Here is a 22,526-nt window from a genome sequence, read left to right on the forward strand (position 1 = left end):
CATTGAGCCTGCTCTTGAACACTTCCAGGGACAGGATGTTATACAGGCTAAGGCCAAATCCTGCTTTTCTCACCACTGAAAACTGAGAGCCAGAACTGAACTGTACTGCACTGCCAGTGCATCTACTGGGGGTCAAGACAAACGTGGCTTGAGAGCTCCACAACGTGCTCTCCAGTCAGGAATTACTGCAGTTAAAGGCTGAGCAGCTACCCTCACTGGACTGTGATCCACACTACAGAACAGACAGCAACACTGTCAAAAGGAGTTAAAACTCAACTTACTTCTTACATACATTTAATACAGCCTAACAACAACAACACCAAAATTCTACTACAGCCCCCACCTTTCCAGTGTCTGGTACCTGCACTCAACAAAACCCAGCACTTTGGGTTGTAACATTTCCAGCCGTGCCATAGTTTAAATAAAAATACAAATCCCAATTAAAAAAAATAGGCAACTTAATTTCATTCCAGGTGTTTGACCATGTAAACATTCCTCACCAAAAAGTGATTTGGTCTGTCCATAACCAACAAGGCTGCACTGATCTAATTTCTCTTTAAAAATACCTAGAGGACTTGAATAAGAGTTCCTTTCTCTAAATATGCTTAAGCTATCATAATACTGATCACACTGGCACATTTTATAATATCAAACTTTATTGCTCGAAACTAATTGTCTGAAAAATACACATGTAGTACTCGGAGACTGAACACAGAGGATTACATGATTGTGCAGGAAAAAAGCAAGCAGAGGCTCAGTGAAAATGAGGCTCTATAGTTGTACCAATGTAGCGCTGGCACCAAGCAACTGCACCCAACACAACTCAAACAGCAACCATTGGTACCTGCTGGGGCAATAAGGATGAACTTTGTTTTGTCTTCCTGTGTTTTCAGATACACATTGAAATACTGTCACTGATAATTTTATTTGGTTAATAACAGCATGGCTTCTTGCACTTCACATTTCTTCCCACAGAAAGTTAGGAGGCTATCACTTCCTGAATTTGACTCCAGAACCAAAGTACAGTTTAGTGAATTAGTAAGATAATCATGATGCTTTTAAATACTTGGATGTTACAAATATATTTGTATAAAGCCTAACAGCATCACAGAAGAATGGAAGTTTACATACAACAGTTAAGTTTATGCATAATAGTCTTTCCAAAGTTGAGTACCCAACTAATTCAGTTTTGTCTAATAAATATGTTAAAAAAAAGCTGATGACTGGTGTTTCAGTAGGTAGCATCTGACTAGTCACCAAAGTCACAGTAAGTTTTCCGTCAGTACCATGAAGATTTGAATGCACACAAATTTAATCCTTAAAGTCAATATACCACACTTTTGTCGAGAAGCACATAATATGCAAAGCAAAAACTGTCTAATCCCCAAAGGATGGAACAGTTCTTAAAAATACACTCCATCCCTACAAAAATACCCATCTTCCCCTGGATATAGAAGGGATAAATAACAAATATCTGACAAAAGCAGCAGTTTTTATGCATTCATACAATCAGATCTAAACCTTTACAGCCGATTACCTAGAAAACACACAAGAGTTACAAGACAAGTTTAGGATACATCTTGAATCACACTGTAAGTGTTCATGCAGAAGCTGAAGTTAATGCAATGATCTATCCTCTATCACAGCAGCTCGTGCTTATGTGCAAATGCAAGACTGTTACACTCCAAACAATAGTAAACATTAAAACACAAGAATACTTCACAATGACATAAACAGCAGTTACGTTGTTTGTTCCAGCAGTTATTGCGCTATTTTCTGGACATCTCTCCAGTTAAAGGCTGCAGCAAGGTCTAATACCATCTTTTTATGTTTGTTTAGAATGCATAATATACGTTCTAGGCTTTGGTTCACAATGAAATCTCTGGATGTTTTAATTAAGGGCAATGGTCACCTTGTGATTCTGATAGTGGCAGACTGAGGTAATACAGCAATCCTCTTAAAATTAATGAAAACAAATTGGTAAGTGAGGCATCTATGGGTATTCTGCAGGTGACCTGCAAATGCATTGACATTCTGATTTCAGAAAAATAAAAAGATCTACAAGGGTGATTTGTCTTTTACAGTGCTATCCATCCAAGTACAGATTTTTCTGCTGAAAACACAAGCTGAAATAAAACCTACCTAAGAGTAATACATTTAGGCATAGAAGATAAAAGCCCTGTCTTCATGAAAACAGAAAAGTCCCAATAAAAACAATGAAAAGAGACAAACAGCAATCACTGCTTGTCACTACTGCACCAATATTATATACCCTTCAAAAGATGGAGATTTATTAAAGCTATACAAAAAAAACAGCAGAGGCAGTGTTTTTTTGTTTGTTTTTTTTTTCTCCCCAAGACAGGCCACTTTAAATAATAGTTTATATATTGTCTCCCAACTACCCGTATCCTGTTGTAACAGGATTACAACTATAGAACTAAAAAGCTAAATATAATAAAAAGTGGGTGGATTCATATTTGCAGAGACCTCCAAGCGCATCATTTAAACACAGAAACAGGTTAAGACTCCATGACTCCTCCTATTTAACCTCAAATATTATATGCAACACATTAGAAAACACAAGTTTGAAATAAATTAAAATCCACATATTTCCAGAGTAACATGTGATGTTAAAAGGAGGTCTTACAATACTGATGCCAACATTTTTAAAATCCAGTAGGCACTAAATTCAATATACTGCAGCACTCTCTATGTAACATGGTAAATTATAAAACAAAGCCACAAAAAAATCAGAATAAAACCAAACCAAACAAACAAAACAAAAATACCAAACCCTCAAGCTCCCAGATACCTGTCAATGTAAGTACCAGGAGCTGCAGCAGGTGCAGAGAACTGACCTTTCATTCCCAACAGGAGCAGGAGGAGTGTAAAAATGGAGCAGTGCAGGTCCAGGATAAGTCACTGCTGCTCTACCACCAGCTTGGCTTTCGCTCTTATTCAAGACCAAACCAAAAAATGGTTGCAAGAGAAGAGTTCCTGCAGTCACCCAGTGAACCCTTGTGGAGAAGGAAACCCACGAAGCAGTGCTTTCACACAGCCACACTATTTCTTCTGTGCTTGGCTTAATAAAGCCTCAGATAACACAGTGAGTACTGCCCGTTTGCCAGGATTGTATTTTAAAGTAGTTGCATATTTGTGATTTTCTTATTTGAGTATAACTGGTTATGGTCTCATTCTACTTATTATTCTATGTCATATTCCAAATCTACATTCTAATTTTCATTGCAGAAGTTACACACTTTCTTTAAAAACTAAAAATGCAATTAAAAAAGTAAAAACAAAAGCCTCAAAAAAAACCTAAATTGCTGCAGTCAGACTTAAGGGTTGAGTTGATTTTTTTTCTGAAGTCTTTGCTTCTATGGTGCAAATGAATTAAGACTTAATTGATCAAGTCAGATGCAATCTGACACCAAACAAATGAGAAATTGTTTTATTGCTGGGAAAAGGGAGTGGAAAGTCATTGGCAAAATATTTTCAGACTATCAACCATCATCAGCTGCATTTTTGCTCCAAGCTTTGAAAACAGCCTTTTAAATTGCAGTTTTTATTTTAATCATAAGTGGGGCCATATTTTCCCTGTTCAACTGATCTGTAAACAAACACAGGCTCTTTTCATTTAAAATAAACACCAGTAATTTTGAATCTCCAACCTGTTACTCTTAACACTACCAGGTATTCTTGTTCAAGTAATAACAAAATCTGCATCCTCTACTGTCAAATAACTAAGCCTGGCAGGAGACAGGAAACAAAACAAAAAGAAACGGAGTTACTGGCCTAATCCTATGGCATTAGAAACATTGCTCACCACTTTCCTGTATTTGTCACCAAAGTGTCTTATCAGTGCATATTATTATGTGCTGAAATGCAACAAAACTTTTCACAAAAATAGTTTTAGGCATGTTCATACAAGATGTACATATATTTCTTTATATATACATATATATGAATGTGTATATATATAATATCAGCTTCAACCTGTACATAGATATTCTGAATTCATACTTAAACTACATCCACTCCAAACAACATGGATGGCTTTCCAGGAGAAAGTGCTTGATTGGTTTTATCCTGTGTGAACATGCCTGTCCTCTGTGCATTTGCCCCAGGAGAGATCTTTATGATCAATTCATTAAACATCCACATCTCAGAGGTAATAAACAAGGAAAAAAAACCCCAAAGAAAAAGAAACTAGGAAAAAGTAATATTGCCCTGATGATGCAAAAAGAACAATGCATAACTGAAGCAGCTTGGATTTTAAAAGTTATCTTGCATTCTGCAGCAAACAATTTTTAAATAATTGTTGAAAATTTAGTTCCTCCATTTGTGTTATTGCTCCCCACTTGCACATTTTCTCATTAAACATCAACAGTACAGAGAGGTTCACTACCAGGCTGAGCTGATTCCACTATTGTCATCTTGGGTTTCTTTCGGGTTTCCTCCTAAAACATAAAAAACAACCCCCACCACAGAGTCATGAAGAGAATAGAATGATAAAACAGTTAAAATTCTGAACCATTTTTGCGAAACTTGTGTCAGTTATTGCAAGAGGCTAACCAGATAATGTTAAAAATAAAGGTTCAGAAGTAGGTACAGAAGTTATAAGCCAGTTTAAAAGACAGGATGACAATCTCCCCAGAAGTAGACTCCCAATCAAATTTTCAAGAGCTCTCTCTACTTAAAATACTGGGTAAAAGCAGCAAGAAAACACTGATCACTGGTACATGTGACCCATGACATTCATGTTGTTTTTTGTCAATACATGAGAATATATACTCACTCTTTCCTGGGCCAGTTTTTTCATTTCTTCCTGTAGCTTGTTCAGGATGTGCAGATTTGGCTTGTTCTTTTTGGCATACTGCTGAAGTTCTATCACACTTCTATCAGAGGTTTCCTATTCAACAGAATCATAAGCAACAACTGATCAACTTTTTTCCAAAAAAAATTTCATGTACATAGAGCAAAGTTTAGACCGTTGTATTTCTGTATGTAGTTGGTTTACCTCCTTGAACAGGAATGTCTACTTCCATGAGTTAGGTAAACATGTTCTTTAATTCTGACATAGGAGATGCAAGATTAACACAGTTATTACTGTCAATGAAAACCAGGCTCCTTAAAGTTTTGTTGAAATTTAATTTACAAATCCAGAAAAATCCAAAAGTGTAACTCCAGTCACAGGGTAGGTTACACTCAAACAAAAGTCTGCTCACCTGTTTAACCAGCTTGCTATTCTCTCTGCCATACATTCGCAAGAGAGAGCCCCAGTTTTTCACATGTGGATGCAGTAGCTGAAGGATTTTCTGAGAAGCCAATTGCTTCCCCACCCTTTTATTTTTGCCTGTAAAAATAACCATGGAAGTGTGTCAATACCAGCACATTATGTAATGATAGCCACAAATATTCACTTGAGTTAGTCAAAACTGAGATACCAGAGAAGAGCAGGTCAAGCACACGAGAGGCTCGGTGGCTGAACTAGCACCCTCAGAATGGACAGCAGAGAACAGGAGGAGAGGAAGAGGAGATTCAAAGGTCACAGCAATTATTGTACTTACACCAGCCTCGCACTGTGTGCTTGCCACAAGTCATGACATATTCACTCTTCTGATTTTTCCCAGGAATCACTTCAAACTTTATGGATGTATCACCCATTCCGTGGTTTCTTAAGCACAAACACAAATGTAATCAAGATCACATACTAAGTAAAACTACAAACAAGTGACGTGGTTGCAGTTGTCTTGGACAGGCATTGCAATGAAAATAGATATATTAATAATAAATGTCAACACATTAATTAACAATGTTTTTTTTTAGATCAGTAACTTGAGTAAAGCGAAAAAGCAACTCTGTATAAGAGGAAACAAAATACACTTTGTCCAACAACTACATCCTGATTTCCAAAGAGGCACAAACAGCAAACAGGAATTTAAGAGGACTGGGCACTAACCAGGTCAGCCCCCACCACGCCTCTCGCAGGCCCAAGGAGCTCAGCAGCTCAGGCAAGGTCACTGACAAACAGCAGCAACAAGCAAACAGCAGGTCCTGAGCCACACCACACCACACCACACCACACCACCCTAACCCAACCACACCACCTCACACCACACACGGGTCCTCATGCTGCAGCCTTACCTTTTAAGGCACTCATGGAGAATCTGATATGGAGACAAGAGTCCAGCTTTACTGGTGAGTTCATATACCCGTGAGTCCTCAATACTGATATGGTTAAAATACTGCAAAGGAATTGAAAAAGGTTCTTGTGCCTTGTGCAAATAAAAACCTAATATTGTCCTTAACCCTAATTTCTCCTTTGCTACAATAAATCACTTTTCTTGCTCTGTACTCAGTACTTTTTTTAAAAAAGTGTTTTTAAATCCATAATGGGTTAAAAGCAACATCATTAGAACTGTCACACCTGATCAAACATTTGCAGACAGAAATTTTAACTCCAATCTTACATTATTACATATGTACATAAAAATGACAATCCTATAAACTCTTTATCATAATTCCTCAAGACAAGGTTATTTCAACTAATTATGAAACACAATTTCACCAGAATGCTGTAGTTTAATGAAAGAGAACAGAACAGCTATTGGCACATTTGGTATTTTATTTTAAAAGAAAGAAAAAATTGTCTGCATTTCCTTAATGATCACTTCAGTAGTGCAGGGCATACCATACAGTTCTACATTAAAGCAAGGGTACAAACAACTCCCTCTGTGTATGCTTCATTTTGGAACACATTCCTTCCAGGCTGATCACTGATTTTGCCTTTACTCCTTACTGATGGCATCACTGATCAATGAGCTATTTAATTCTCCCAGAACCTGAGAATACAGTACAACTCTCCTCTTAAAGAAAATTTTTCCTTTGGTTTTTCCTCAAATCCTCATTTCCTCAAAAACCTTAAGTCACTGCCTAAACGATGGGATTTCACCATGTGGTAACAAAAACACCTCAGAAGCCTGAACAGTTTTACTTCTTACTTTGTGTCCTAAGATGACCAGACAAAACCAAACAGCACCTAGCTCTGAACACTTCCTGGCATCAACCAGAGAGTTCTGGAAGGCAGGGCAGCACAGGCAGCCTGGTGCCTCGGAAGATCTCAGGTAAGTTGGTCAATAAAGAACCAACAGGTTCTTAAAAAAAAAAAAAAGTTCTTTTTCAAACTACCTTATTTTAAAGTGAAATAAAGTTCTCTGCATCAGAGCAAACTTTCTGATCTATTCTGGTAGGAAAAAAAGTATTTTCTTTGCCTTAAGTCTTGCTCTAAAAGGAGGATTTTATATTTCCATCTGACTTCCAATCTTACTAATTTTCAGCAAGATAGCTGATACTAAATGTGCAGTGTTTTACAAACAAGCTCAGTACCTCAAGTTCTTGACTGTCTTTGGGCTTCTCCTCAGAGGTCTGTTTAACAAAGTCAGGAATAAGGATTTCCAGTGTAGCTCGAGCTGCAGAAAATGATTAAACATCTCAGGTTTAAAATAAACAAAAATATCTCTAGAAATTGCCAGGCATTTTCTTCTGGTAAGAAATTTTTTCACTTACTTTTCAAAGGAAAAAAGTTCTAATTCAGCTTGATAATTAAAGCCCCATAACTAATTCAAACAAGAAGAAATTAGCTTTTACAAAGTGTCTACAAAAGGAAAATTATTCCAGTCTCATTTTAGAAGTGCCAGAGCCATTAAGACATGAAATTAACAAGTCATTATCATCCCCTAGTTCTTACAGCCAATCCCCTGTACTGAATCACTATGGCCCTCAGAATCCTAGAATGGTACAAAAAGCAAACAGAGACAGTTCAGCAGTTGGTAGAAAAGAAAAAAACATTACCAGCTTTATTCTTGGCAAGTTTTTTGCTGCTGGCAGTTCCTGCCCCATAAGTTACTCCATCAATAATCACTGAGGCTCCAAAAGGTTCACTTGGGTTCTCTGGAAATGGAGGAGGAAAGAAAAGAAAGCTTTTTGGAACTCCCAACATACATGAAATATCACCACTACTAAGATTTGTTTTCTTCATTTCAGCTTCAAGAGGGATGAAAATGGTTTATTCTTTATTAAGACTGAAAAATTGTTTAATTAACAGAGTTTTCCATTAACAGACTTAATACTTCTTTCTTCCAAATAAAGAACTTAAGAGATTTTAAGAGACCACTGGTAATCTGCCAGAACTCAAATATTCCAAATTTTTTGTATCATGGTGTGAATACAAGAGCTACACATTCTGATATTAAAATTTCAGTTGTATAATGCAGCACATATACAGAAATAGCACAATTCTGAATAATTATAAGGTACCCTCAAAAAAAACCCAACCCAAACAGGAAAAACAACAATTAATGGAACATATTTTACTACTTAGGGAAAAAAAAAAATTAACCTGATTCCAGTTATATTTTTCATATATGCAGCATTTCTGGACTCTTGCTTAAGCATCAAGACCAGAATAGAGTTCTTCAAGGAAACAGACTTACCACATTCAAAGAAATTGTAAACAGGGCGAACCTTTAGGACTCGTTGCATATATTCATGCAAGATGCAAACTTCAGACTTCCCATTGGGATTAATGACAAACTCTGCAAAAACGACACGAAGAAGGGAAAACAGTCATAAGTTCCAGTTTTTGAAAAAATTTCTGTTACAAACAAATCAATACTGAGCAACACTCAGCAGTAACAAGAGCTGAAGGCAGTCATTACTTACCAGGACTGAAACCTTAAACAAAAATATTTTTGTTTAGAAATTAGTCTTCTGAATAAGAAATACATTTTGACAGTATTTTTCCCTTCCTATGCAATATACGATGGCTCAAAGAACACAGAATACGGGATCAGGAATTAAGGGGATTATTACAGGATTTGGTTTTTTTTTTATATTAAGTCAGGCTGCAATTAGTCTTCAACACAGCATATCTGAACTGCAGCTAGATCAGCTAACCTTTCTTAATAGGTGCATCCTGCACAGACAGGGTGATGAGTTTCTGGTTGGCTGGCAGGATGGGCCGCTCAGACTCCGCCTGCTTGCGCTTCATCTCCCGGTTGAACTGGCGTCGCTCGGCCCAGGTCCGGAATTTTTTTACAGTCACTTGTTCAAAGTCAAAACGTTTTTCAAGATAGCGTCTAAAATCTTCCAGATCTGAGAAACACAATCAAGTTAGTCCCTTTGCTTCACCACTGAACAAGCATTAAGTTCTCTATTTCCACTGTTTTAAACAAGCTATAATTATTTTCTTAGGCTAGGAGCAAAAGGTTAAGATGCTGCTTTGGACTAACGGAAGTAACTGTAAGTTTTCCTATTATAGGATCAAATGCAAAGTGTTTGTTCCAACCAGAAAACAAAATTTAAAAAAACCACATCATTTTATTCTGTACTTGATGATTTTACTAATTCCTAACCAGCATTAATACCCAACACAATCTGCAACAAAATACCAGTAATTGTTCTGCTTCAGCACCTAATCACCTTCCCTTTACCTGAAGCAAGGTGCACAGTGAAAGTACAGTACTTGTGCTTTCAGCCTCAGTTCCCTGAAGCCAAACCCAACTGTTCCTGCCTACTTATTATGCAGTATTCCATGAAACACTGTACAGTAATGTCCCATGAACTCCTTGGGTATCTGCAGCCTATGAGCAGCATTTAATTCAATTAATTCACACACAGAATACTAAAAGATTGTAGTACAGCTGCTTCTCCTTTATAGGATAGTCTGCAAATATAGTCAGCAAAAATACTGAGTAGCATCCAAAGATGTACACAAACAAAAGCAAGCTGCTGGTATTGTTTCCTTCCACAAGGAATTCCGAATTCAAGTCACGCTTATACTTGATCACTCAGTATCTTTTTCAGTAATACAGAACAGATCCTATTTAAAGAGAGAGACAGACAGGTGAACTTCATGTACAAAAATGAGTGCTTACTGGCTTTAATTTTGCTGTTAAATATTGATGATTTTATTTTATTTTTTTACATCTTTTGGCATGTTTTTTGGACTGGACATGACACATCTAATGACACAGACAAGTTGTATGTCTGAGCACTACCAAGACAAATGGCAGCCTATGATCCATACCAATATTCTGAGCAGCAGCAATTTACATGGCTGGGATTCTCAGGTATGCAGATGTGGTAAGTAACACATGAGCTTCCTCTCCAAGTTCATCTCTGCTGGGTGGTGATTTTGGCATGATGCCTTTAGACTATTTGTGTAGAGGCTATCAGACTTGCATGAATAAAATAACAAAGCATCACACCCCTTTGCATGAGTGCAATTATATTTGCATGACTTAGTCTGCTAGACTTGTGCAAATACAAAAATATAGTTTAACTATATCATTTATCTTAAGAGACCATCCTTAAAATAGATGTAACTCAGCCAATACTGAGAGTGCACAGAAAAGCCTACCTGAAGAAGTCACACAAACATTTGACAACAGAAATGTACACACTGACATAACTGATTCTTATATTGAGATAAAGTCTACAGGACTAAACTACCAAAACGTTCACTTTTTTGTGTAAAACCTTTCTGTGTAGACTCTCAGGGTTTCAGGATTATAAAAGATTATAATTCAGTAAGCAAGTCAGAATAAAACCTCCCAAATGTCATTACCTCAAGTCAAGAAAAATTCCATACATACCTACAGATTCATCTTTACATACTTCAACTTTGGCCTTAACTTGACCCAAAGCTCCTTGTGCTGCATCTCCCCCAGAGGGATCTTTGTCATCTAAAGGCCCAGAATCAGCAGCAGTGGAATCTGGTTCTTCTGTCTGGCACTCCAGTTCTGAGGATTTATCTAGGTGCTTTACAGGTGATACTTCCCCATTTGGGGTTATGTCATTGTTTTGTTCCCTTTCCTCATTTTCCTTCATTTTTTTGTAATGAAAGCAGGGAATGCTACTAAGGGGAGGATCATGTTTCTGCAAATATAAAATAATACAGAAGGTTTCAGTACCTTAAGGTCACCAAAAGCAAAACTCAGATCCAAAAGATGCAAGCAAGACAAAAACTATTTGTACTCAGTCCAGGCTCAAGCTCCTTTTCAGTCAGCAAAGTCAAGGGCTGAGCAGGGCCACTGCTGGGGGACCCTCACACTGTGACACTGACACAAACCTGCTGGTTTAGCTCCAGACTACAATCTCTTCAGCTACATGCAAATTCTGCATGTTTCCATCAAACCCACTGTGCTTTCCTGAGGTATAAGTCCATGGCACTAAATCCAACTTCTGCAGATTCCTTGGGTTCATGATCCTTACTTCTGCAAATGTGGACATAAGCCACAGTTCAGACTAGTTTACAACTACAAATAAATGATCCCTAGGTATATTTCATGTTGCAATAAACCCCCAATTTTGCAGTCATACCAAAAAAAATGAAGGCACCAAACAAGATAATCTCATTCACTTAAAAAAGGAAAAAAAAAAAAAGCACCTAAGAAAAATTGTATCAGATTGTCAGACAAAAAAGCATTTATTTTTCAAGATCTCAATACAAACACTGGAAACAAGCCCGCCAAAGCAGAAAAAAAAAACTCAACTGACTGCAGGAACATATCTAATTTTTAAATCTTAGTAAATATTTAAGTAATTGACAGCTCTCACCCTTATGCTTCCTGTTCCCAAAAAATAAGGTCTAGACCAGGTAACAACTCTAGATTCTCTGTGCAGATATACAGGAATGCCCGAGTTATGGAACGTCATGATCCATCCATCTGGCAAAGGTTCTGTAGGAGGGCGGCCACGACCTTTAAAGCAAATAATGGCTTTAAACTTGGATAGACTGCTTAGAAGATTAGAAACAAAATCTAGGCTTTTATTTATTGCTTTTTCTGTCCCAAAGAATAAAATGGCACTGAAACAAGATCGACAGTGTTTTGCATTAGACTAACAGAGATGTTGTTTTAGTAACAAGGTAAATGCCTCTAATCCAGACTAAAGTCTGCAAAATTACAGATTTAATGACTCTCAACTAAAGGCAATAGTAGCAGTAATTTTTATATAGACAGATTTGTTTGTTTCATCATTGAATTCTCTTGTGTCTTTTTATACTTATCACAAGCACCACTGGGAAGTATTTACTGGAAAAGTCATACTTGCTTCAGAAACAACTCCATTTTCCGTTAAAAACTTCTCACTTGATACTCAGGAATAAGTTTGCATTGAAACACTACCAAGATTCAGAGACCCCAAACAGCCAGCAAAGAGCTCATCTCTAAGTCAAGGTCTCATGTCTCACCAAATCACACATCAGAGACTATTCATCTCTGCTGGAAGCTTCCTGGCAATCCTCTGTTACTACACAATTTTGGAGCAAAAAGTTATTTGCTTTTTTTATTTCAGAATACAGTGAAGCTGTAAAATACTCCTCTAGTGTGTGTTTAAATTTTAATTCTAATTCGGAGTATTTTCCATTACATTATTCTGGATGGGTTTGTGTTCTCAGCTCTTCTTTATTAGTAGTTTCTAACACAATAAAATCGGATAAATGTAAGTCACTGACTCTTCTAGTTATTTTCAACCTGGACTGCATTCATAGAGACCTCACATGGGGCAATTTCAACAGCCTATGTAACTGAAGCAGGAAAAACGCCAGAATGTGCAGAGACAAAAACCCCAGATCATCCCTGTTCACCTCCCCAGCACTGAGGTAACGTTCTTCATCATTTAACCCAAATCCGCACACTAAAATGTATTCTTTATTACATACAAGGGATCAAAAGTAAAAAAAATCAACTTCCCTGTTCAAGAACGCGAAAAATCATATTGCACAGCCTCCCAACAACAAAATTCTCTAATACTTTAATGATTTCACATGACTTGCTGTCCCACACTTCACTTGTTGATACACTTTTGTTCTACAGACACAAGCTATACACAGCACCTACAATTATTAAATGCACATTAACTTACTCTTCAGTACAGTTTTGATTTTGGTCATCATTGGCTGCACACTTGTCTCTCCATCAGACTGGTGATCACTTTCACCACCGTATTTCTCATTATCTAGTCTCCTTGTTTTGGGTGCTCGAAGACCCTCTTCCAGCAGAGCATCCACATCATTATCAAAGTCGTCCTGAAAGAGACTTCATCAGACACTATCCTTCTGGGCCTACCAACCTCCCTTTTCCCTTGTAAAAAGAAAGCAGACTTTTTGATATGTACTTCCATACAGACAGAAACTAGAAATTTCCAATGATTCCAGTAAAAAGACTGAAAAATAAGAAAATAAGTTTGTGAGAACTAGAACCTACATTGTAAAATGAACTGCAATTGTGTAGTGAAGACTTTTAAATGCTGTTTTTATAGAAAACTACAGAAGCTGCAACACAACCTTTAAGTTTAACTAAAATAGTTTAGAGGTTCTCAGCCAAAGCTCTGTCTCTGAAAATTCACTGTTTTTGACTCATGTACCGCACACTTCTAGAACATTATTTATTTGCATTTTTTCCTAGCCATTTGGAAACCTCTTACCCAGCAAAGATGTGGATTTACTTACCTCATATGAGAAATTCAAGGTTTCTTCGTCCACTTTATCTCTTTGAACGATTGCTTTAGATGTGAACCCTCCTCCTTCTTCATCTATTTCCATCAAATTGTCGGTAAAGTCTTCTAGCTCATCCAGAACTGCAAATTCCACTCTCTTTTCCTGATCAATATCATTTTCATCATCCTTCTTGTCATCACTTTCACCCCCTATCCCTACGGCTTTACCATTACTACCACCGAAAGGACAAACATGCAAATCCCCATTGACATTATTAATACCAAACTCTGTATCTGCCTTATAATCCTGCTCAACTCCAGTGTACAGAACTTTCCTATCTTTGCTTTTGCAGCTCTCTGTAAAGCTAACACTAATCTTCACATCCTTCAGTAACTTAAGATCTGGGGTGAACTTTCGAACTGACGGTGCGTGACGAGCAGTTCTCGGGCTTTGGTCACTACTGTTGGGGTCTATGATAAGATGACTTTTGTAGCAGGCAGATCCCTTTGTGAGCAGCTGTGTTCTGCAGAGACTGTGCGTGTCCCCAGCAGGGGTATCTGACTGTCCATCACCACCAGAGCCAACGTCCATTACCTCTGCGTCACTGGACGTTTGCAGGGGAGGTGGTGGAGGCTGTTCGTTGGGCGGCAGAGGGGGCCGACAAGTGTGATTCTCCACATTCATTTCTCTTGCAGGTTCTTTAGGGAGGGGTGGTACATTTTCATAGTTCTCCATTTTTAAAATTACTCTTTTAAAAAAACAATGCTTTAATAAATGCTTATCTCTATATTCCTAACATGCATGAGTCCATCAGGATTGGTTTATCATGTTCTATTCAATATGCAACACTGATGATTCAGTTAAGCTGACTACATTGTTCTTTTCATTAATGTAGACAGCTTTCAGAATCACTGTCTCAATTATTGGAAATCACAATGCATTCAGCTTAAATAGCTGAAGACTAAGAGTGCATCTTCACTGGGCAAGCTGGTCTCCTTTTCTTCTTTCAACCTACAAGAGGAAACAAACAAACAAAAAAAATTTGTCACAGGAAAAAATAGAAATAGTATCCCAAGCAGAAAGAAAACATTTCACTCTTTCCAGCATAAATTTCAAGTAGAAGAGTGACACTTTCACAGTGAGAAAAGCAGGGTACCCAGATACCATCTTAAATGAGGCTGAAAACTAGAGTGGTGTTATTGCTTGAGCTGTACACCAGAACAAGAATTTACTAACACAGTTGCCTTGATGATTAGTTGACCACCTCCACTTGGTTAGCAGGCAGGGCATTAAGCATGACAGGCTAAACACTGCATTTTGGGGAAGTTTTCCCATAATCTGAAACAACCTGGTATTCAAGCCATACTTACCCACACAGCAGAAAGGGTAATTAGCTTACAGTTTAAGACAATCTGCAAAACCAACAAGATTTTAAAGACTATGGTCATGGCTTCTCAAAATTTAAGTTATCAGCTATTTCTGAAATCTCACAATTTACTAAAATATCACAGAAAATCACTGTCTAGATAAGCAGATATTAGGCATTTGATCTCGTATCTTGCACTATTATGGAACTATTTATTCATTATGTCCGAGGAATTCAGGTTCAGACACACAGCATTAAAGCTCAAATTAATTTTGGAACGTATTCAAAAGCCAATGTTTTAGGAAATTTAACCTGGAAAAAGTATTCAATTCCTCTAGGAAATTTTACAGGGGATGGGGAGTGTTTAAAGTTTATTTTTCACATTAGGTGATTGTTTCTACCATGGCTATTATGACTTCTTCAATTACGCTTTTGTCATCTGTGCAGGACCAAAAGCACCTGGGGAAAAAGAAGGATAATTTCTTACCTGAGTATTTTGGCTTCTCCAAGTCCCTCCATGCCAGCCCAAACCAGGCTTGAATCTTCCTAAAAGCTAGAAATGAAGCACTGTCACTCTGCCCTAGGCAGCCAGCTGGCTGAATCTGCTCTTTTCAAACTATTCCCAGCTGGCAGAGGAAGTCTTCCCAAGAAGTCTTGTTTTGGAAAGACAAGCTCCAAGATCTCTCATGCTGCTGTGCAACATTGAAGGCAACAGGGCAGGTCTGGGTTGTCATGAGGGACTTAGAGAAACCAAGGTAATTCTCTCATGTAGCTCTATGCCCGCCCAGGCAGAACAAACCAACAGCATTATCCAAACAACTGGGGCAAGGAACAAAGTTGGAAATCAGAAGTTACAATGGGACCAATAAAATTCAGCAACATACAGAAGTTACCTACCTGGAAGCTGGAAGAAAGCACAGTATATAACAATAACAGAGTAAACTCTAATATGGCAACAAAGCAAGTTTCACTGAGACAGCAGAGGAATTAATATTTTGTGGTGGTTTTTTGATTGTGTGTGGGGTTTTTAAAAGCTACTCAAAATTGTGACACATCCAACATGCTGAGTTTGACATGCATTATAAAATGAAAAAAGAAAAAACTGATAAGAACTCTAAAATAATCTCATCTTCTCTGATACCAACACATTAATTCTCAGATTGAAAAATGGCTCATTCACCAGTAAGACAAGCAATTCTGTGTATTTAAATCCATTCCATCCTACAAGATGACCATACAGTGACCTCAGCAATGAGCAACTCCATCATCTTTCAATAAGCTCTTAAACATATAATGTAGAGAACACCCCAGGAACATATTTGTCTAATAAATTTCCTCATCTTCAGATTAAAAAAAGCAAAAAAAAAAAGTGAATAACCAATTATTAAATTCTTCACTAAATCATTCGTGTCTTAACTCTGAACAAAAGAATCAAAAGTCACAGCATGAGTTCAGTAACTCCTGGAAACTAAATGCCTAAGTCATCTAATTTTTTCAAGAGTCTTTAGAAGACTCTAAGATGGAAAGAACAAGCAGAAGTAATTCACACAGAAATGGAATACTGAAATCCACACTCTAGAATTGAAGGAGCAAAGCCTTTTTTCCTTGTGTTTGAGGAGCTCCCTGGTCCAAGGAGAAAGACTGACTTTGGACAAGGCTAAGATGTGATCATTAATGCCATTTCCAGACCCCTGATACACATCCTGCTCCTATGCTGAAGTATTTTAACACCACCAATGCCAAAACGTAAGAACTTAACCTTTACCTGCCCAGCTTTGGTAGTTCACTGATAGAACACCTCTGCTCTTTGTGGGAAAGATGTCTTGTTATTCTATTCAAGCACTGGTAACAACGATATTCTTGTTGTCTTGCCTTTCTTGCTGGCTGTGAAATGATGAATAGCTAAGAACGATGAACAGCAAACCACTGCCAGGGACTGTCTGCTCCTCAGTGCACACACATTGGGTCAGGAAAAGTACTACACCAAGATGGGTTCAAATGAGCTTTCTCCATTTCTAGCCATGAACCCGCCACATCCCTAGGGTAACGTAACAGTCTGGTAGTGATGCCAAAAAGATTTTTGCTTGTCATAAATTTTTCATGTACCTGCAGCTCTGTGGACTACTATTATATAGTTATATAGCTCCTTAATTAACTCTAGTACTTTTCCTACACTCTCTAAGATTTTAGACCTTTCGATAAGCTGACCTTCTAAACACATTCTTGGAGTATTGTTTAATCTTATTTTAAATAGGGGACCCACAGTAAGACACAATAAGAAGTAGGCAGAGAACCCTTGGACCAACTCTAAGGGCTGATCCAGGGGTGGGTTACTGGGGCAACTGAATCTCCTGCTGGATGTCTTTGTTAGATACCCTAATTAATTAACCTTATACTAGAAATCCGGTGCCAGGTGAGTCCATCACAACCATGCACCTGGAAGCTTCCAAAGAAAGATCTGTTTGTTACTATTCTAACACAGTTGCAGTGGTTTTTTTCTCTTTTGATTATAGGTAACAGCAGCTCTACAGTTACAGTGGGCTACAATACCTGCCTATAAGCCACAAAAAGCAGGGCAGAAGCAGAGGAACACAGGGCCAATTCCCATCTACTTCCCTGCCAGCTGACATTACAATATGCCCTTTATAATAGAGGCTGGGAAAAAAGAAACAAACAACAAAGCAACAAAACCACTGAGCTATCAGGTATTTGAAAAGACAGAAAAGAGGAAAGGCAAAAGGATGAGTTAGATGAGCTCGTAGGTTACAAACAGCCAACTGGGCCTTAGATAAGGGAACATAACAGCCACACACAAAAAGGCTCAGCATACCAAGTTACATTGAAACACAAGTCAGGTTCCTACTGTCATCCTTCATTAAACTGTCCTGAAATAACAGATTTTATTCTCCCAGGCTCCACCAAATTCCATTAACACTTTTCATAAGGATTCCTTCCAAAGAAGCAGAATACCACTGGCAGCTGCACTAGGCAGCACAACCACTGAAAATGTGAGTGCACAGCTCATGCTCTGCAGATCACCAGCACATGGAATTTCCACATTTTTAACTGCTTACTCTTATTTTAGCTCATCATTTTAAAAAGTTTCATGTAGAAAAGTAAACCAGTACAGATGGGGAGGGAAATGTAAATACAATACAGCAAACTGCGTAAGTCCCAAAGAAAGAATAATCTTTGCCTGGTTTGTCTTACACATGACCTTTAAATGCAGAAAGATAAAAAACAAAACTACTTTGTTTAATAAGTACCACTGCCCATTCCCACAATCAGACAGAAAATATCTTTTTTCAAGGCAGGAAAAACCAAAATCTTAACATTTGTAACCAGCATCGTCCAAACTCAAAGGAAAATTCCTTCAGTTACAGCAGGTCAGCAGTCTAGAAATGAGTTTAATAAAGAACACATTTTCTTTAAAAATACCTGTAACTTCAGCAAGGAGCAGCATACCACATGTTCCCTTTTCAAAAAGGCACTTTTGAAAAGAAACTGTCAGAGACTGCTTACTTTACATTCAGTGGACCTCAAAAGGAGGAGTGGCTCAGAGCAAACTCTCTTTATTTGCTACCCAAATACAAAGTCCTCATCCTCCAGCCCCAAAAGGTAACTCAGGTGCTGATCCATTAACCCATATCAAAGTAATTCCCCACTCACGTTAATCTACCTACTTTTTATTATACCTAGTGTGTCTTTTCAACAAGTACAACTCCAGAAATAAGTTAATCCTATTTATTAGCACTGCTAAAAAAAAAAAAAAGAACAAAACTAAAACCTGAAGAGACTGAATTTATTTTCTTTAAACCAGAACAGGAAGTACCAAAAGAAAACCTTCCGTAAGATAATACATGTAAGAATTTGCATCTTCTTATTATCTTTAAAGTAGAAAGATTCTGAAGGAAACAACCACTTTGTGAAAGTCAGGCATCAAGGACAGCCAAGAAAATAAAGCCAGAGCCCAACAATAACATTTTCAGTGGCAAATAGAAACAAGGCTCAAGAAGTTCTCCAGTTCATAACACCTCATTCCATTTCAGAATGAACAGAGCACATAATTTTGGAAAGCCATTCTCAGAAACAGCAAAACAACAGTTGCTTTTAGAGCCTGAGCAGTTTTCTGGCACAGTTTAAATGGTTTGATTAATTATGTAAGACAAGAAATTGACTGACAAAAGGCAAAAATCAGAGACTAAGAAGAAATATCTTCTTCCTTTCCTTTCATATGCAGGTTTCTTAGGTATAAAGAAAATCAACAAACACAAGGAACCAAAATCCCTTTTTGTTCTCTAAAAAAAGCAAAACAATCCTGATAATCAAAAGGAGCTGCCCAAAAAAACCTAGCGGCCCAACTCCTCATCCAGAATTAAAGATAGGACCCCCTAAGTTTAACTGCCCAAACAGAACAACCTCTCAAATCACAAAACAAAAATAAAAGATCTAATTCCAAGACTTCTAACTCGCAACCTAAGGGAATAAATAAACTGAATGTGTTCACCCAATTGCAATTTATGGTCGAGCAACGCCTGGATATTCAAGCCTCAGCAGACAAACAAACTTTGCAGACAAACCCGAAGCCCAAGGAAAGCAGGTACAAAAGGACTAACTGTTTCCAACCAAGAAAAAGGTGAAGCTGAATTCTTCTGAAGGAAAAATTAACCTTTCAGAGGCTGAACGAGATAATTTGCTATTGATAGAAAGAATACATGAAGAAGAATCCTCAGAGTTACAGAGACATCACATTACCTTCAACGTGCCAGAACTAAAAAAGTCTCTGCGTGCCCGCACACAGGTTGGTGCCTTTTCTTCCCAACTTGGGCGCGCAGCCGAGACACGCTCGTGTCCCCTGTACGGAGGGGACAGGAACCCCCCGCGCCTTCCTCTGCCCAGACACAGGGACCTGAGGGACCGCCCGAGCCGACAGTCCCCACCGCCCCGCACCACGAGGGGCCGAGGGCACACACACGGCGCTTCCCTCCCTTCCACAATCCTGAACACAAGCCCACGGCGAGGCGAATAGGGAGGTGGCTGGGGTGGCAACGATTAAACAAAACAAAACAACAAAACAAATCCTGAACAAAACAAGACACCAGCTCTGAGCTGGTGGGAGGCCGCTCAGGCCGGGCGCAGGGGGAGCGCCGCAGGGAAATACCCGCCGGGCAGGGCGGCGGCTTCCAGCGATGGGATATGGGTGCCCGGGGAGAGGCTCCTCCGGGCTCCGCGCCCGGGGGCCGCTCCCGGCAGGCGGCCGGAGCGCGGCGGGCCCGTTGGCGCCGCGGCCTGTGGACTGGAGGGGTTGGTGCCCGCGCAGACCCGCTCTGCCCGTCGCCCCGCGGGGCCCGCACCCACCTGGGCCATCCCCAGCGACCCCGCCGCTCCTGTGCCGGGGCTGCGGCTGAGGGCGAGTCCTGCCGCCTCACGATCACCGTCCGGCACTCCGCGCCGCCGCCATCTTTAAACGCCTGCGCTGAGCCCCTCCGCTCCCCGCGGGCGGAACCCCGCGCGAGCCGAGCCAATGGCGTCCGCAGCGTCCCCGGTCGCCGATTTGAAATCGCGGCTGCCATTGGCCCGTTCCCGTGCCTGTTCCTTCGCTCCACCAATAGAGACGCGAGAGACACCCGCCCTCACAGGCCCGGGCCATGGCAGGGCGGGCGGATCCTTTGTGTGGCCGGGGCACTGTTCGGGCCTTTTCGCCCCGTACGGACCGGCTACAAAAAAAGCCACTTTTCCCTGCAAACGCTGTTTTGTATCTTTAAGGAGCAAACCTACAGCACTACTGCTTCAAAACTGATTTACCTAAAAAAGTATAAAGCAGAGCCATTGCTGCTGCTCTATTTACCAAGCGGTTCACAGAACAAGTCCCAAATCTGACTGCAGTATTTAGACAGGATTCCCAAGTAATTATTGAAAATATCTTCTACAATTTCTGTAAAATTATTTCTAAAGTGTTGATGAGCATCTTCTGTCCTAGTTTGCTCTATTATTTTTATAATTTGTGAGCAATACAGAGCTTTTATTCATACACTTTTTTGTAGGGTTGCTTGTTTTGTCCACTGGTTTGAAATCAACGTGACAGAACATTGTGATAAGGTATCCTGGTATGTTTGTGTTTGTTTCATGTATAACTTCAGGACATGAGAATCCTTTTTCTAGTATTTCACTGATCTCATGTCTTTGAGGTCCCTAATGCTATGAAAGAGAACTAATATTTTAATAAAACTTTAACACTTATTCAGAAGACTGCTGTTAGGTCTTTCCATCTTTGTGTTAGTCTCGCTGGATGAACACATCTAATGATAGAGTGATAATTTGGATATAACATCACAGTACCTGTCGACACAAAGACCAGGTTACTGAAACTGCTTTAAATCATTGCAAGCTGCCCTCCAAAACTGAACGCAATTTCCACTAAAAACAGTTTCTAATTAAAAAAGAAATTCCTCATAACAAGCTTTTGTATTCAAGCCATTATTTTAGTGATTTTTAAATTATGACTGCTTTTATTAATGCTAAAAAAAACCATTTCAGAATGTGCATTTAATAAACACCCATGGTTTGCAAAACAGCCACTCACGTCACACTTCAACTCTCAGAGCTGAGGAAAAAGATCTCACAATTAAGTAAACTAGCTTGAGTGGATGCTGGCATTTGCTGTGTCAGGTCTCCTCAAACTGCTAACACCCCGGGACATGACTGTCCCTCTCAAAGGGTCTGTCAAAATACAAGTATTGTGACTCACTGGCATCCCATTTATGTGACTCTATAAATGAACTAGTGCAGTAAGATCACTTCCTTCAGAAAAGAGGTTAAATTTTTAGTATGTACATGAACAGCAGTGCTTCAGTTAGCATCGGATGGGGCGCACACACACAGATTTCTGCATAGAGTTGGAGAATCAAAATGCTTGCAGTGCTTAAAAAAATGAAAAAAAAAAAGAACCAGTTTTAGTTTTTCCATTGTGCATCTGTTTTCAGGGAATCATAATACTATGTCTTAAATTAATAGTGAGACACTGACACTACAGGGGAATAGACTTCTAACTTTTTATAAACAAAAGGGTAATAATCCATTAACAAAAACAATGTCTTCATTAAAAAATGCTCAAATTGTGGTTAAATTTTTAAACCAGAAGGTTGATGTGACCTCTAAGAATTAAATCTGATCTGCTCTAATAAGGCACAAAATTCACCTGAAAATTTTCATCACTTAGACTTCTGATGGAAGAGTTGTCAAACATGCACAAAAATCTTTAGCTTTTGAATTAGAAGTGTACATTTCCACCTGCATGGTGCAATCAGGATTAACCATAATACCCTGAAGTGTCATTATCAACAAAAATCCAGTTCCTAATGACAAGGAGATTTTCACATATACAATACCGAAGGCTGGACAGAAACTACTGCTGTCAACACGAAATACAGCAATCAAGCCTGTAAAGACAAAACTATGAGCTTCCCAATAAAATTAACAGGCTGCATTCATCAGAATGAAAATTAGGTGGAGCCAGTGGCTTTTTCATATTCTTCCTGTATCAGTAACTGCAGCACATACTGTGCTGTTCCAACAGCAAAAGCTGCTGCAAGACAAGGTTTGCTCAGACCACATTACTTTTATTTCAGTTAAATAAGTTGCACTGCAGCTTTTTAC

The 22,526-nt window shown here is 38.9% G+C and overlaps 1 protein-coding gene across 3 annotated transcripts; it reads right to left on the bottom strand.

The window, feature by feature from the left end:
• Positions 1–636: 636 nt before the first annotated feature.
• DGCR8 (DGCR8 microprocessor complex subunit) lies at positions 637–20,463 on the bottom strand. 3 transcript variants are annotated; one of them, XM_062504732.1, is made up of 14 exons: positions 20,229–20,463; positions 13,517–14,515; positions 12,931–13,093; positions 11,623–11,765; positions 10,659–10,941; positions 8,959–9,156; positions 8,496–8,597; positions 7,855–7,953; positions 7,390–7,472; positions 6,148–6,248; positions 5,571–5,677; positions 5,229–5,356; positions 4,799–4,912; positions 637–4,460 (listed from the first exon to the last, which is right to left on the bottom strand). In XM_062504732.1, the coding sequence occupies exons 2-14, from the start codon at positions 14,237–14,239 to the stop codon at positions 4,377–4,379; spliced, it is 2,328 nt and encodes a 775-aa protein (XP_062360716.1). In that variant the 5' UTR covers positions 14,240–14,515; positions 20,229–20,463; the 3' UTR covers positions 637–4,376. The 3 variants fall into 3 exon arrangements, with proteins under 3 accessions (XP_062360716.1, XP_062360718.1, XP_062360717.1); XM_062504734.1 differs by lacking the exon at positions 20,229–20,463 and adding an exon at positions 16,636–16,656; XM_062504733.1 differs by lacking the exon at positions 20,229–20,463 and having other exon boundaries at positions 13,517–14,690.
• Between the last annotated feature and the right edge of the window lie 2,063 nt (positions 20,464–22,526).

This window comes from Cinclus cinclus, chromosome 17 (assembly GCF_963662255.1).
Source record: "Cinclus cinclus chromosome 17, bCinCin1.1, whole genome shotgun sequence".
Lineage (NCBI taxonomy): Eukaryota > Metazoa > Chordata > Aves > Passeriformes > Cinclidae > Cinclus > Cinclus cinclus.

What these genes read in the sequence shown, in the direction of transcription:
- DGCR8 (XM_062504732.1), bottom strand. Translation starts at nt 14,239, where the DNA reads ATGGAGAACTATGAAAATGTACCACCCCTCCCTAAAGAACCTGCAAGA. An exon ending in TTACAATTTCTTTGAATGTG is followed by an intron (nt 7,954 to 8,495) that starts GTAAGTCTGTTT and finishes CTCCATTTCCAG; the next exon opens with AGAACCCAAGTGAACCTTTT. An exon ending in CTCCATGAGTGCCTTAAAAG is followed by an intron (nt 5,678 to 6,147) that starts GTAAGGCTGCAG and finishes TTTGTGCTTAAG; the next exon opens with AAACCACGGAATGGGTGATA.